General features: G+C 64.6%; 2 protein-coding genes and 2 long non-coding RNA genes across 9 annotated transcripts in view; 2 read left to right on the top strand and 2 right to left on the bottom strand.

The window, feature by feature from the left end:
* Positions 1-6,757, top strand: part of DMPK (DM1 protein kinase) — a 10,369-nt gene extending 3,612 nt beyond the window's left edge. For 2 of the 6 annotated variants that reach the window (XM_040457448.1, XM_040457444.1), the window contains 11 exons: positions 29-177; positions 542-635; positions 926-1,132; positions 1,217-1,480; positions 2,193-2,278; positions 3,823-3,934; positions 4,588-4,766; positions 4,862-4,959; positions 5,123-5,169; positions 5,462-5,551; positions 5,890-6,757. In XM_040457448.1, coding sequence (XP_040313382.1) covers positions 29-177; positions 542-635; positions 926-1,132; positions 1,217-1,480; positions 2,193-2,278; positions 3,823-3,934; positions 4,588-4,766; positions 4,862-4,959; positions 5,123-5,169; positions 5,462-5,551; positions 5,890-6,042 — 1,479 coding nt within the window. In that variant the 3' untranslated portion in view covers positions 6,043-6,757. The remainder of the gene's footprint in view (positions 1-28; positions 178-541; positions 636-925; positions 1,133-1,216; positions 1,481-2,192; positions 2,279-3,822; positions 3,935-4,587; positions 4,767-4,861; positions 4,960-5,122; positions 5,170-5,461; positions 5,552-5,889) is intronic. The other 4 variants (XM_040457445.1, XM_040457446.1, XM_040457443.1 and 1 more) reach the window with 4 other exon arrangements.
* LOC121018635 (uncharacterized) lies at positions 3,188-4,865 on the bottom strand. The gene is made up of 2 exons (XR_005785254.1): positions 4,707-4,865; positions 3,188-4,033 (listed from the first exon to the last, which is right to left on the bottom strand). It is a non-coding gene; the product is annotated as an uncharacterized LOC121018635 (long non-coding RNA).
* Positions 6,660-7,772, bottom strand: LOC121018634 (uncharacterized). The gene is made up of 2 exons (XR_005785253.1): positions 7,667-7,772; positions 6,660-7,402 (listed from the first exon to the last, which is right to left on the bottom strand). It is a non-coding gene; the product is annotated as an uncharacterized LOC121018634 (long non-coding RNA).
* SIX5 (SIX homeobox 5) lies at positions 7,644-11,718 on the top strand. Its single transcript, XM_040457442.1, has 3 exons — positions 7,644-8,455; positions 9,413-10,254; positions 10,398-11,718. Exons 1-3 carry the CDS (start codon positions 7,659-7,661, stop codon positions 11,015-11,017), a joined length of 2,259 nt encoding a protein of 752 aa, XP_040313376.1. The 5' UTR covers positions 7,644-7,658; the 3' UTR covers positions 11,018-11,718.
* Positions 11,719-11,815: the final 97 nt, after the last annotated feature.

Genomic DNA, 11,815 nt, shown 5'->3' with positions numbered 1-11,815 from the left:
CCCCCCCCCATGACACGCCCCCTGCTAGTACCTGGTCATGGAGTACTACGTGGGCGGGGACCTGCTAACGCTGCTGAGCAAGTTTGGGGAGCGGATCCCAGCCGAAATGGCGCGCTTCTACCTGGCCGAGATTGTCATGGCCATAGACTCAGTGCACCGGCTGGGCTATGTACACAGGTGGGCGCAGCAGGGGCTGAGGGGCGGGGGGCTGAGGGCGGGGCCCAGAGAGGGAAAGCAAAGTTGCACCTGGGCACGGTACCGCAAAGGTGGGGACCCAGAGGGGGCGGGCCCTGCAGAGGGACCTCCTTGGTTGGGGCCACTGGGGACAGGGCCAGAGGAGTGGGGTTCAGAATTGCAGAGTCCCCTAAGGGGCGGAAGCCGAGGAAATGGGTTCTGAGGGGGTAGGGAGTGGAGGGGCCCGGAGCTGGAGAGCATGGTCCGTAAGAGGGTGGGATCCGAGGCCGCGCTGCCTGGAGGGGTGGAACCTGCCGAGATGGATGGAGGGAGGCTCACATCCACCCCCACCCTTCCGTTTGCCCAGGGACATCAAACCCGACAACATCCTGCTGGACCGCTGTGGCCACATCCGCTTGGCCGACTTCGGGTCCTGCCTCAAGTTGAGGGCGGACGGAACGGTGCGTGGGGCGCCGCTTCCGGCACTGCGGCCACCAATGAGGAGTGGGGACAGGTGGGGGGACAGAAGCGCAGAGTGTGGGGGCGGGGCTGAGGCGCCCAGGTAGAGGTGGGGGCCCGACCAGATTTAGAGGGGTTACAGGGAGGGGACCCACGCCTAAGTGTGTGAGCCGCTCCCGGTTAGAACAGAAAAGGGGAGGGACTAAAGCACTCGGGGCGTGGTTAGGAGGAGGGGAGGAGCCAGAGCTGGGAGGGGCGGGGCCGAGCCCAGCTCTGGACCTTTTTGGCTCAGGTGCGGTCGCTGGTGGCGGTGGGCACCCCGGACTACTTGTCCCCTGAGATCCTGCAGGCTGTGGGCGGCGGGCCCGGGCTGGGCAGCTATGGGCCCGAGTGTGACTGGTGGGCACTGGGAGTGTTCGCCTATGAAATGTTCTACGGGCAGACGCCCTTCTACGCCGACTCCACGGCTGAGACCTACGGCAAGATCGTGCACTACAAGGTGAGCACGGCCAGAGGAACCCCTGATCTCCCTTGGCACGTAACGCCAGGCCAGCATCCCCTGCCCTCCCTCTCCCTCGTGCAGGAGCACCTGTCTCTACCGCTTGCCGACGCAGGGGTCCCTGAGGAGGCCCGAGACCTCATCCAGCGGCTGCTGTGTCCTCCTGAGACGCGGCTGGGCCGGGACGGAGCAGGTGATTTCCAGAATCATCCTTTTTTCTTTGGCCTTGACTGGGACAGTCTCCGAGACAGCGTGCCCCCATTTACACCGGATTTCGAGGGTGCCACTGACACGTGCAACTTCGATGTGGTGGAAGACGGGCTCACTGCCATGGTGAGCGGGGGCGGGGTAGGTACCTGCGACCCCTGCTGGGCAGAGGGTATTCCCCCCACCCACGCCCCACCCCCATCCCTCATCCAGAGAGCTGGGATTAGAATAGTACCCATCTCCTGGGGTCTTGAAATCATTCCTCCCCCAGAGCGCCTGCTCTGTGCCCACCCAGCGCCGGGAACCCAGCGGTGATCTGGATTCGCAGTCCAGTGGGGAACATAGACTTGTCCCCAGACAGTGATGCCCCAGAGGGAGAGTTCAGGGGTGAGACAAGGGAGGGGGGGTGTGGGGAGGGGGGCGCGGGCTCCCCACCCAGCCTGGAAAGTTTTGGAGGGCTTCCTGGAGGAGGAAGCCTCGGCTATCTGAGCCGAGACCTGGAAGGATAAGAAGTGAGGCAGGAAAACACCGTAGAGGAATCTCTCCTAGGCCATCTCTCTCTCCACTGTTGTACAAGCCACCCCAGTGCTGGGCACTGCTGGGGACCCACACGGGACCAGGCCAGCCCCGGTCCACGTGTAGTCGGGAGAAGTATAGAATGACGCTGTGGAGAGCGCCCTGAGGGAAGCAGCCGGATACAATGAAAGAAAATGAGGGAGGGACCACTTTAGACGAGGCCCCAAGCTGGGGTGGGGTGGGGTGGGGAGCTGGCATTTAAGCCAAGACTGGGAAGGGGTGAGGCACCAGCCCTGAGGAGCACAGGTCACTCCACATCTGGATTTCTCTGGTACAGGAGACGCTGTCTGACATGCGGGAAGGCATGCCCCTGGGGGTCCACCTGCCATTTGTGGGCTACTCCTACTCCTGCATGGCCCTCAGGTAAGCTCTGTTCAGGGGCTCCCAGTAGGGTTGCAGGATCAGGCTCAGAAGCGTAGCGTCTTGGGACCAAGGACTGTTAGGAGTCCGGAGTTGTAGGACCTTACAATGTCAGACCGTAAGTACTGTGAAGTTTTAGATTCCCTTGCAAAACCTCGGAGCCACAGACTTGGCCTTCCAGAATCTTCCAGGCATCCACTTTTAGATTGCTAGTCCAGTCACGGGACCTCAGAATCTTAGAAAATAAGAAGCATAGAATTTTAAAATCAGTCTTAAAGGAATACAAACTTTTTTGAATCGCTCATATAACCGTAAAGCTACTTCTTTATTTGTTTATTTTTATTTTTTTTTAACGTTTATTTATTTTTGAGACAGAGAGAGACACAGCATGAACGGGGGAGGGGCAGAGAGAGAGGGAGACACAGAATCGGAAGCAGGCTCCAGACTCTGAGCCATCAGCCCAGAGCCCAACACGGGGCTCGAACTCGCAGACCGCGAGATCGTGACCTGAGCTGAAGTCGGACGCCCCACCGACTGAGCCACCCAGGCGCCCCTTGTTTGTTTATTTAAAGGAGGCTCCACACCCAATGTGGGGCTTGAACTCACGACCCCTGAGATCAAGCGTCAGATGCTCTACTGACTGAGCCAGCCAGGCGCCCCTAACCATAAAGCCTTTTAAAAACATTAATTATACAAACAATACATCGTTTGTCACTGGTAAATTAGAAAATTTTGGCAAGGGAAAGGAGCTCCCTGGCTCACACATGCGCACACACAAACTGGACAACTGTGAGAACATGCTGTGATCCAATCTAGTCTTTTGCCGAACAATGTATCAAAATGTCCCTTCTTGTCCTGAACGAAGGCCAAACATGAGCCACTGTGCGGTACTCTCCTTTCTGGGGGTGGGGACAGGACTCCGTTAACCCGTCTTCTCTGTTATAACCCAGATTGGATGGACAGCTGCAGCGTGGTCTCGGGGGGTGCCCAGGATCCTGGGGTCCTTGAGACCGGTTTCCAGAGAGGGAGTGCTGGGTGCGAGGGGCCATCCACTTTTATTGCAATTTCATATTCCTGGGGAGGAGGGGTCTCCCTCCAGCAGCTGGGGATGGCAGGGGGCGGGGTGCAGAGAACTAGAATCAGTCCTGGGATCCCACACCCAGTCTTAACACTGTATCTTTGGAGGTGGCCAGAGCTGGGTGGGGTCCCCCTCATTGTCCTGAAGTCTTAAGGAGAGGGGTCTGCAAAAGTCACGTGGACGGGGAGATGAGTGACCCCGCATATGGGTGTCTCGACCCAAGGTTCCCACAGAAGGTGCAGAGAGGCCAGCTCCCAGGGGCCTGAGGCCATGTGAAGGGCCGGCCTTTACTAACAAGAAGGGGACCTGTCCCATCAACCTGTCCCGCCCCCTCCTCACTCCAGGGGCCCTTCAGGGCCTGGCTGTCCCACGCCCACAGAAGAGGGAGTCCTGGCTCTAAACCCAGGGGGGTGGACAACCTCTTGAGGGGGCCTGGTTCTCCCTCCCCTCGCCCTCTTCCTCTCCCCAGGGACGAGGAGGTCCCAGGCCCCACGGCCATGGAACTGGAGGCCGAGCCATTGCCTGAGCCACCTGTGCGGGCGCCCAGCCCAGAGCCCACGGTGCCGCCACCAGAGGAAACAGTGAGTCTCTGGAGGAGAAGGTCGGTCAGGGAGAATCCGAGAAAGGCAGGGGCTTCCGGGGTCTTGTATGCTGCCGGCCTGAAGCCCTCTGGGAGTTGGCTTGATAGAAAGAGAGAATGCAAAGTAGAGACAAAGTTACTTCAGTCAGAAATCATCCCTCTGAAGAAATAAAGGCCTTTGTGTGTGGGAGGAGGGGGCCGGCCCTTGGTCAGCAGACAGAACCTCAAGGCAAAGGTTTATTCTTGAACCGGAAAGGAGGGTAGTTAGGCTCAATTGTTCCTGGAAGAGGGGGCTGGAGAATGAGGGGAGGGGAGACAGAGACAAACCAAACAGGGCCTTTTGGTGAGGCAGGCCTTCTCCTGAGGACGCCCAGGGACTGGAGAAGAGGGGAGGGCCATGGTCAAGTTGGGTAAGAGTTGTAGGAATAGCCCTTTGGTTCCTGTGTGGAAGGTGGGTGGGAAGGGCCCAGACTGGAGGCCGGAGACCAAGGCAGGGGCTGGGGTTAGTTAGGGAAGGAGGAGACTTGGGTCACTGCAGGAGCTGTGGGGATTCCGGAAAGATCTAGAGGACAAGGGAAGATCCCAGCCTAGAACCGGTGCCCAAGTCTTGGGCGCTGCAGGAGCGGGCAGCCCTAAGCCAGGTCCCGCACGCAGGCCGAAGCGGCAGCTCCGGAGGCCGTTCCCGCGGCGGCGGCGGCGGCGGCGGCGGCGGCGGCGGAGGCCCAGGTGACGCTGCGGGAGCTCCAGGAGGCCCTGGAGGAGGAGGTGCTTACACGGCAGAGCCTGAGCCGGGAGCTGGAGGCCATCCGCACAGCCAACCAGAGCTTTGCCAGGTCGGGGTCGGGGCGCCGGGGCTGGTCGCTACCGTCGGCAGCCCGTCTCGCCCAGGTCCGGTCCGGAAGGGCTCACGGTCTTTCCCTCCCCGCAGTCAGCTCCGTGAGGCCGAGGCCCGGAACCGAGACCTGGAGGCGCGCGTCCGGCAGCTGCAGGAGCGGATGGAGCTGCTGCAGGCCGGGGGAGACGCAGGCGAGTCCCCCATCCGTCCCCTTTCCCGAGGGCGACGGGGGGAGGTGGGCCCGCGGCGTGTGTGGACACCTGGGGGAGGGCGAGGGGCCCAGGCTGGGGCACGCCGCGCCACCGCCCTCCTCCGTCCCTCCACGCGCCCTACGCCTCTCTCTTCTCCTTCCAGCTGTCACGGGGGTCCCCAGTCCCCGGGCCACGGATGCACCTTCCCATGTAAGACCCCTCTTTTTCCCCTGTATCAAGCCTGCTGGCCCCTCTGCAACCCCGGCCCCGTCTCCCCGTCCGGGTTTAGGGATCACCCTATCTCTTTGGGGTTCCAGACGGCAGACACCCTCCACTCAGCCCCACGTCTACCAGACAGCCCTCGGTCCGGGCCTCTAACCAGATCCCATCTAGGATCTCCCTAGATTCCCTCCCCGACTCCGTTCGCTGTCTCTCGCCTCCTGCCGAGGGCGGCCGGGCCGGGCTGGGCTCCGATCGGGTCACCTGTCCCTTCTCTCTCCAGCTAGATGGCCCCCCGGCCGTGGCTCTGGGCCAATGCCCGCTGGTGGGGCCAGGCCCCATGCACCGCCGCCACCTGCTGCTCCCTGCCAGGGTACGTCCGGCTGCTCACGCCCGCCCGCCGCCGCGCCCCCTCCTCGCACCAAGCACCCCAAGCCTCCTCTGCTTAGCTGCGCCTCTGTCGAGCGGGGCCGCCGCGGGGAGGGAGGATGCGCGGGCAGCCAATCAGCTCAGGCCGCTAGGAAGCAGCCAGTGGCGAGTTCGGACGAGACTTGAAGCTTGCCCGCGGACCAACCGCAACTGCCCGCGGGGGCGGGGCGGGGCGGGACGAGAGAGGATTGTGAACCCACCTATAGGCGTGGGCGTGGCGAGTCCCAGGAGCCAATCGGGGGGCCGTGCCGCCAAGACCTGATCACGCCCTCTTGTCCGCAGGTCCCTAAGCCTGACCTATCGGAGGCGCGTTCCCTGCTCCTGTTCGCCGTTGCTCTGGCTGCTGCCGCCGCCTTGGGCTGCACTGGGTTGGTGGCCTGCGCCCACCATCTCGCCCCGGTCTGGCGCCACCCGGGAGCCGCCTTCGCCCCCTGAACCCTAGGACCCCAAGCTGGAGGGTTGGGTGACCTGGGCACGGCGCAGAAGCCATTCCTACCGCCTCCCCGTTCACACCGCCTCCCAGCGTGGGTCTCCGCCCGAGCTCCAGCCCTGTGATCCGGGCCCGCCCCCTGGCGGCCGGGGAGGGAGGAGCAGGGGGCTCCAGGGAGGCTTGTAACCGGGAATGCTGCAGTTGCTGCTGGGGAGAATCGCAGACCAACCACCTACTAACTCCGGCCTGGCTGAGGCCCCGCCGTGGATGGGCAAACTGCGATCTAGAGGAGACAGCAGGGCCAGGGCTCGGCCATCAGTTTTTCACCCTCCACGCGCCCCCCGCCTATCGGCTCGCAGACCACAAATCCCTGTGCATGAGGCCCTACTATTCCGGGAATGTTCTCTTCCCGCGGCGAACGTCTAGTGCGAGCCCCGCCCGCCTTCTCGAGAACCTTTTGCTTTCGCCAGCCCCGCTTTTTCGGGGACTCGCGCGCCCTCCTCACGTACGTAGCTCTCGGGGCCACAGCAGGCTCCGCCCGCCTCGGCAGTTTGGGTATTTATTGACCTGTCCTCCGACCCGCCAAGTTCCAGGACCCCAGCACCCTAATCCACGTTTTGGATGCACTGAGACCCCGACATTCCTCAGTATTTATTGTCTCTCCACACCTAGGACCCCACCCCCGATCCTCGCGAATAAAAGGCCCTCCCGTCTGCCCAACGCTCTGGACTCCGCGGTGTCCGCTCTCTTTGGGTTGAGGGAACGAGGCTGCTCGGTGGGCCAATTGGAAGGCGAGTGGAGGCGCCCAATGGCCTGGCAAGAAGCTACAGGGCCGCCAAGCAGACGAATCCGGGCTGGGGGTGGGGATGGGGACGCCGAAAGGCGTGGCTTCGGCATCCGGCCAATAGGAGGTGGCTAGCGAGCCGCCCGGAGGCACCGCCCCTTGCCCAGCTGTGGCCCAGCTGTGCCACCCGCAGGCCGGCAAGAAGGGGGTTGGGCCGGCTGCGCGCGCGCGCGGCCATCCTCCTACTACTGCGCTTGCGCGGGCCACGCGACTCGGTCCCAGCGACTAGCTCAAGAAAAGTTGCTGCAAACTTTCTAACCCGTTTCCCCCGCCCCTTCTCCCTGCCGGACCCGCCCCCCTGCGGAGCCGGGAATTCCGAGGGGCGGAGCGCGGGCCGAGATGGGGTATGGGGGGGCCTTCAGAGGACTCTGGAGACGGAGGCGTGCAGAAGCTTAGTCTCGGGGCGGAGGTGGCTTCGCGCCCTTAGCCTTCCCGGACGGCCCGTTACCTTCTCCGTTGTCCCGATGGGGAAACTGAGGCCCTCAGCCTGAGGCACACGCGGGGGGAGGAAAAAGCGCGGCCTGAGGCGGAGGGAAAACAAAAGGAGAATCACGGACAGACGGGGAGGGGGGCGGGCACACACACAGACACTGGGACAGAGACCCTAGTGGAGAGCTGGGCCTGGCACTGCTGGGGGAGACGCGGGGTCGGCGGGGGGTGGAGGATCGGGAAGCGCGACGGGGAGGGCGGAGGGGGGGGGGGAGGGGGGGGGGGGGGGGCTGGGGAAAGCCCGAGGGAGGAGGAGAAGGAGGGAGGAACTTCCCAAAGTTGCAAAACATGGCTACCTTGCCTGCGGAGCCGAGCGCGGGGCCGGCGGCTGGGGGGGAGGCGGTGGCGGCGGCGGCGACCGAAGAAGAGGAGGAGGAAGCGCGCCAGCTCCTGCAGACTTTGCAGGCGGCCGAGGGTGAGGCGGCGGCCGCAGCCGGGGCCGGGGCGGGCGAAGCGGCGGCGGGAGCGGAGGGCCCGGGATCCCCGGGCGTCCCCGGGTCGCCCCCCGAGGCCGCTGCCGAGCCGCCCACGGGCCTCCGCTTCTCGCCCGAGCAGGTGGCGTGCGTTTGCGAGGCGCTGCTACAGGCGGGCCACGCCGGCCGCTTGAGCCGCTTCCTGGGCGCACTGCCCCCGGCCGAGCGCCTACGTGGCAGCGATCCGGTGCTGCGCGCTCGGGCCCTGGTGGCCTTCCAGCGAGGCGAGTACGCCGAGCTCTACCGGCTGCTCGAGAGCCGCCCCTTCCCCGCCGCCCACCACGCCTTTCTGCAGGACCTCTACCTGCGCGCGCGCTACCACGAGGCCGAGCGAGCCCGCGGCCGCGCGCTGGGCGCAGTGGACAAGTACCGTCTGCGCAAGAAGTTCCCGCTGCCCAAGACCATATGGGACGGCGAGGAGACCGTCTACTGCTTCAAGGAGCGCTCCCGCGCCGCGCTTAAGGCCTGCTATCGCGGCAACCGCTACCCTACGCCGGACGAGAAGCGCCGCCTGGCCACGCTCACCGGCCTCTCGCTCACGCAGGTCAGCAACTGGTTCAAGAACCGGCGACAGCGCGATCGGACCGGGGGCGGCGGCGCGCCCTGCAAGAGGTGAGGGGACCCGGGCGGCGCAAGTCCCGCTTTCCCGGGGACGTGCTACCTACCAACCCCCTCTCCCCCATACCCGCGCCGAGCTCCTGGGGACACCTCCAGCACACACCTTCAGGCGCTCCCCGCCCCCCAGCGCAGGGAATACGTGTGGACGGAACTGGCACACGCCCGGGGCCCTCTCCCCGACCTCACTTCTGTCGCGTAGGCTGGGAGACCTCTTCCCTCTGCTCCATTCGGAGCTCCATCCCGAATCCCATCCATGTTCTTGGCCAGGGGGAGGCAGTGAAGAAAACGGGGGGACTGCGGAAAGGGGGGCGGGCCTTTGTCCATCCATCCCGCGTGGGGGCATCTTTCACGCCCGCGGGCTGCCGGGCCTTTCCCTGACCGAGGCTCTTCCTCACCCCCCCCCACCCCCCGGTGTGCCCAAACAGCGTGGTCCGTCGTCTGTCTTTGTTGTGAAACGTGAACCTTCCCCAGCTCCGGTTTCCCTGTAACCCAAGCCCTTCCCCTCCCACCCCTCGCGCCGGCCTCTCTCCCTTCTCTGACGCCCCGGGGGTGGGGGGAAGGCACCGGGAACTGAGCGGGCGGCTGCCTCTCCACTCTCCGAAGACGCTGGGCTGCTTGCAGCCTGACCCAGGGGACTTCGGGCAGCCCAGTGCTCAGCCTCTGGGGCCCCGAGGCCAAGGGGCTGGGAGAGGAGGGCCTCCTCCCTCCGATGTGGCCAGCTTCGGCTCTTATGAAGAGGTATCAGTGCTGGACTTGGAAACGCTCTGTCTCAGGGGGCCTTGGGTGGTCTGACTGAGGAGGTTTTATAACCTCCTGAAATTGGCCAGAGAAGTTTGGGCCGGGGAAAGGTGGGGAGGCAGTGGTGGGCCTGTGCTCCTGCAGGGCTGCTTGCTGGCCGATGCGGAAGCTCAGGCATGGAGGACCACAACTCACGATCCTTTCTCTGGCCAGCGAGTCTGACGGGAACCCCACGACTGAGGATGAGTCCAGCCGCAGTCCCGAGGACCTGGACAGGGGTGTGGCTCCAGTGGCATCTGAGGCCCCTGCCCAGGGCTCCATATTTCTGGCGGGGGCCGCCCCTCCAGCACCGTGCCCTGCCTCCTCTTCCATCCTGGTGAATGGGAGCTTCCTGGCTGCAGGCAGCTCCCCAGCTGTGCTCCTCAATGGGAGCCCCGTCATCATCAACAGCCTGGCCCTGGGGGAGGCCTCCAGCCTGGGCCCCCTGCTGCTCACGGGGGGCAGTGGCGCTCCTCCACCACCACCACCACCACCACCACCACCACCACCACCGCCCCCGCAGCCCAGTCCCCAGGGGGCCAGTGAGGGCAAGACCTCCCTGGTCCTGGACCCTCAGACCGGGGAGGTTCGACTAGAGGAGGCTCAGCCCGAGGCCCCGGAGACCAAGGAGGCCCAGGGGGCTGCTTCGGTGCCGGCCGGAGAAGACGCTCCGGGGCCTCTGCCCCAAGTGGTGCCCGGCCCCCCGCCGGCCACCACCTTTCCTCTGCCCCCGGGACCGGTGCCTTCTGTAGCTGCTCCCCAAGTGGTGCCGCTTTCCCCACCCCCTGGGTACCCCGCAGGCCTGGGCCCCACCTCCCCGCTGTTGAACTTGCCCCAGGTGGTACCCACCTCACAGGTGGTGACGCTGCCCCAGGCTGTGGGGCCACTGCAACTGTTAGCCGCCGGGCCGGGCAGTCCTGTGAAGGTGGCGGCTGCCGCGGGCCCTACCAACGTGCACCTGATAAACTCCGGCGTGGGCGTGACCGCCCTGCAGCTGCCCTCGGCTGCGGCCCCAGGTACCTCCTGCCTGGCTGGGGCCTGGGTGACGGCTGGGCTGGCCGAGAGTGCTGTCGGTGGGCTTCTGGGAGGTGGGGCAGCCTGTCCCTGGCGGTGTGTCCCAGAACCCTCCCGACGCCTGGCCCACCTCTCGTCCCCACAGGAAACTTTCTCCTGGCCAACCCCGTGTCTGGCAGCCCCATCGTGACAGGCGTGGCCGTGCAACAGGGCAAGATCATCCTCACCGCCACCTTCCCCACAAGCATGCTGGTCTCCCAGGTCCTGCCACCTGCCCCCAGCCTGGCCCTGCCCCTGAAGCCAGACGCAGCCATCTCGGTGCCCGAGGGAGCCCTCCCAGTGGCGCCCAGCCCTGCCCTCCCGGAGGTCCACGCCCTCGGCCCGCTCTCTGCACATCAGCCGCCACAGCCGCCACCCGCCCCTGCCGCCACCACTGCCGCCAGCCTGCCCTTCTCTGCGGACTCCTCCGGCCTCCTGCCTGGCTTCCCGGCGCCCCCGCCGGAAGGGCTCGTGCTGTCGCCTGCAGCTATGCCCATCTGGCCGGCAGGCCTGGAACTGAGCGCAGGCACAGAAGGGCTGCTAGAAGCAGAGAAGGGGCTGGGGACGCAGGCCCCCCACACCGTGCTGAGGCTGCCGGACCCTGACCCTGAAGGACTGCTCCTGGGGTCCACGGCGGGGGGCGAAGTTGATGAGGGGCTGGAAGCCGAGACCAAGGTTCTGACCCAGCTGCAGTCGGTGCCTGTGGAAGACCCCCTGGAACTGTGACCCGGCCGGGCCTCATCGCCTCTCCTGACAATGGTGCTCAAGGTCCAGGACAGCTCCAGACGAGGGGATCACTCGGACATGACCGCTGGGAGCTGAAGATCCCACACACTACGTATCCCTGGGCCCCTTAACCTCTCCAAGCCCTGGAGGTGCCAGCGGGCTCCCCACTGTCTGCTCCTGCCCAGGGACACCGTCCTCTGGATTGGAGGCCTCCTCTGTTACAGCCCTCTCCTTGCTCTGTGTCCCCAGTATATGGGGAGATTTGGGGGTCCTGACTCCGGGGCTGTGCCCCCCTCAACCCAGTACTAGCTGTGAGCAGAAAGTCCTGCCACGTGGCTGGATTTCCAGCCCCCTTGAGCCCTCTCCCTATCACTCCCTAAAACACTATTAATAGCTTCACTGACATCCAGCGTTCCCAGAACCACTTGGAGGTTGGAGGACAGGCAGTCTGCGCCCCAGACCACCAGCCCCTCCCAGCTGGGCCCTTCCTGCTGAAAAGGGAGGCAGGTGCGGGGAGGCCTGGGTGAGGCTCCTCCAGGACTAGAGGCCGCCTGATCACGTCCAGCCCCAGACCAAAGATCCCCTCACCCCTGGGGCAACCCTGACCCCTGTGTCTAGTTTGTATCATAAATCTTTATTTTTCTAGGACATGTTATGCCTCCGTTTCAATCAAAATAAAGTTAACAGACAACTAGAACCTCCAGGGGTGCGGGTTCCCTTCTAAATTACTTGCTCAAAGGAAAAGCTGAACTCTAAAAAGCCCCACCTGAGCTTCTGGCTTTCTCACTTTCGCCCCCG

This window comes from Herpailurus yagouaroundi, unplaced genomic scaffold, assembly GCF_014898765.1.
Source record: "Herpailurus yagouaroundi ecotype Mexico unplaced genomic scaffold, PumYag 220, whole genome shotgun sequence".
NCBI lineage: Eukaryota > Metazoa > Chordata > Mammalia > Carnivora > Felidae > Herpailurus > Herpailurus yagouaroundi.
This window is presented reverse-complemented; position numbering and strand designations above follow the sequence as displayed.

Bases quoted from the DNA above. Each gene is read 5' to 3' on its own strand.
- SIX5 (XM_040457442.1), top strand. From the start codon at position 7,659: ATGGCTACCTTGCCTGCGGAGCCGAGCGCGGGGCCGGCGGCTGGGGGG. The intron at 8,456-9,412 runs GTGAGGGGACCC...TTCTCTGGCCAG, and splicing joins GGCGGCGCGCCCTGCAAGAG to CGAGTCTGACGGGAACCCCA. The intron at 10,255-10,397 runs GTACCTCCTGCC...TCGTCCCCACAG, and splicing joins GCCCTCGGCTGCGGCCCCAG to GAAACTTTCTCCTGGCCAAC.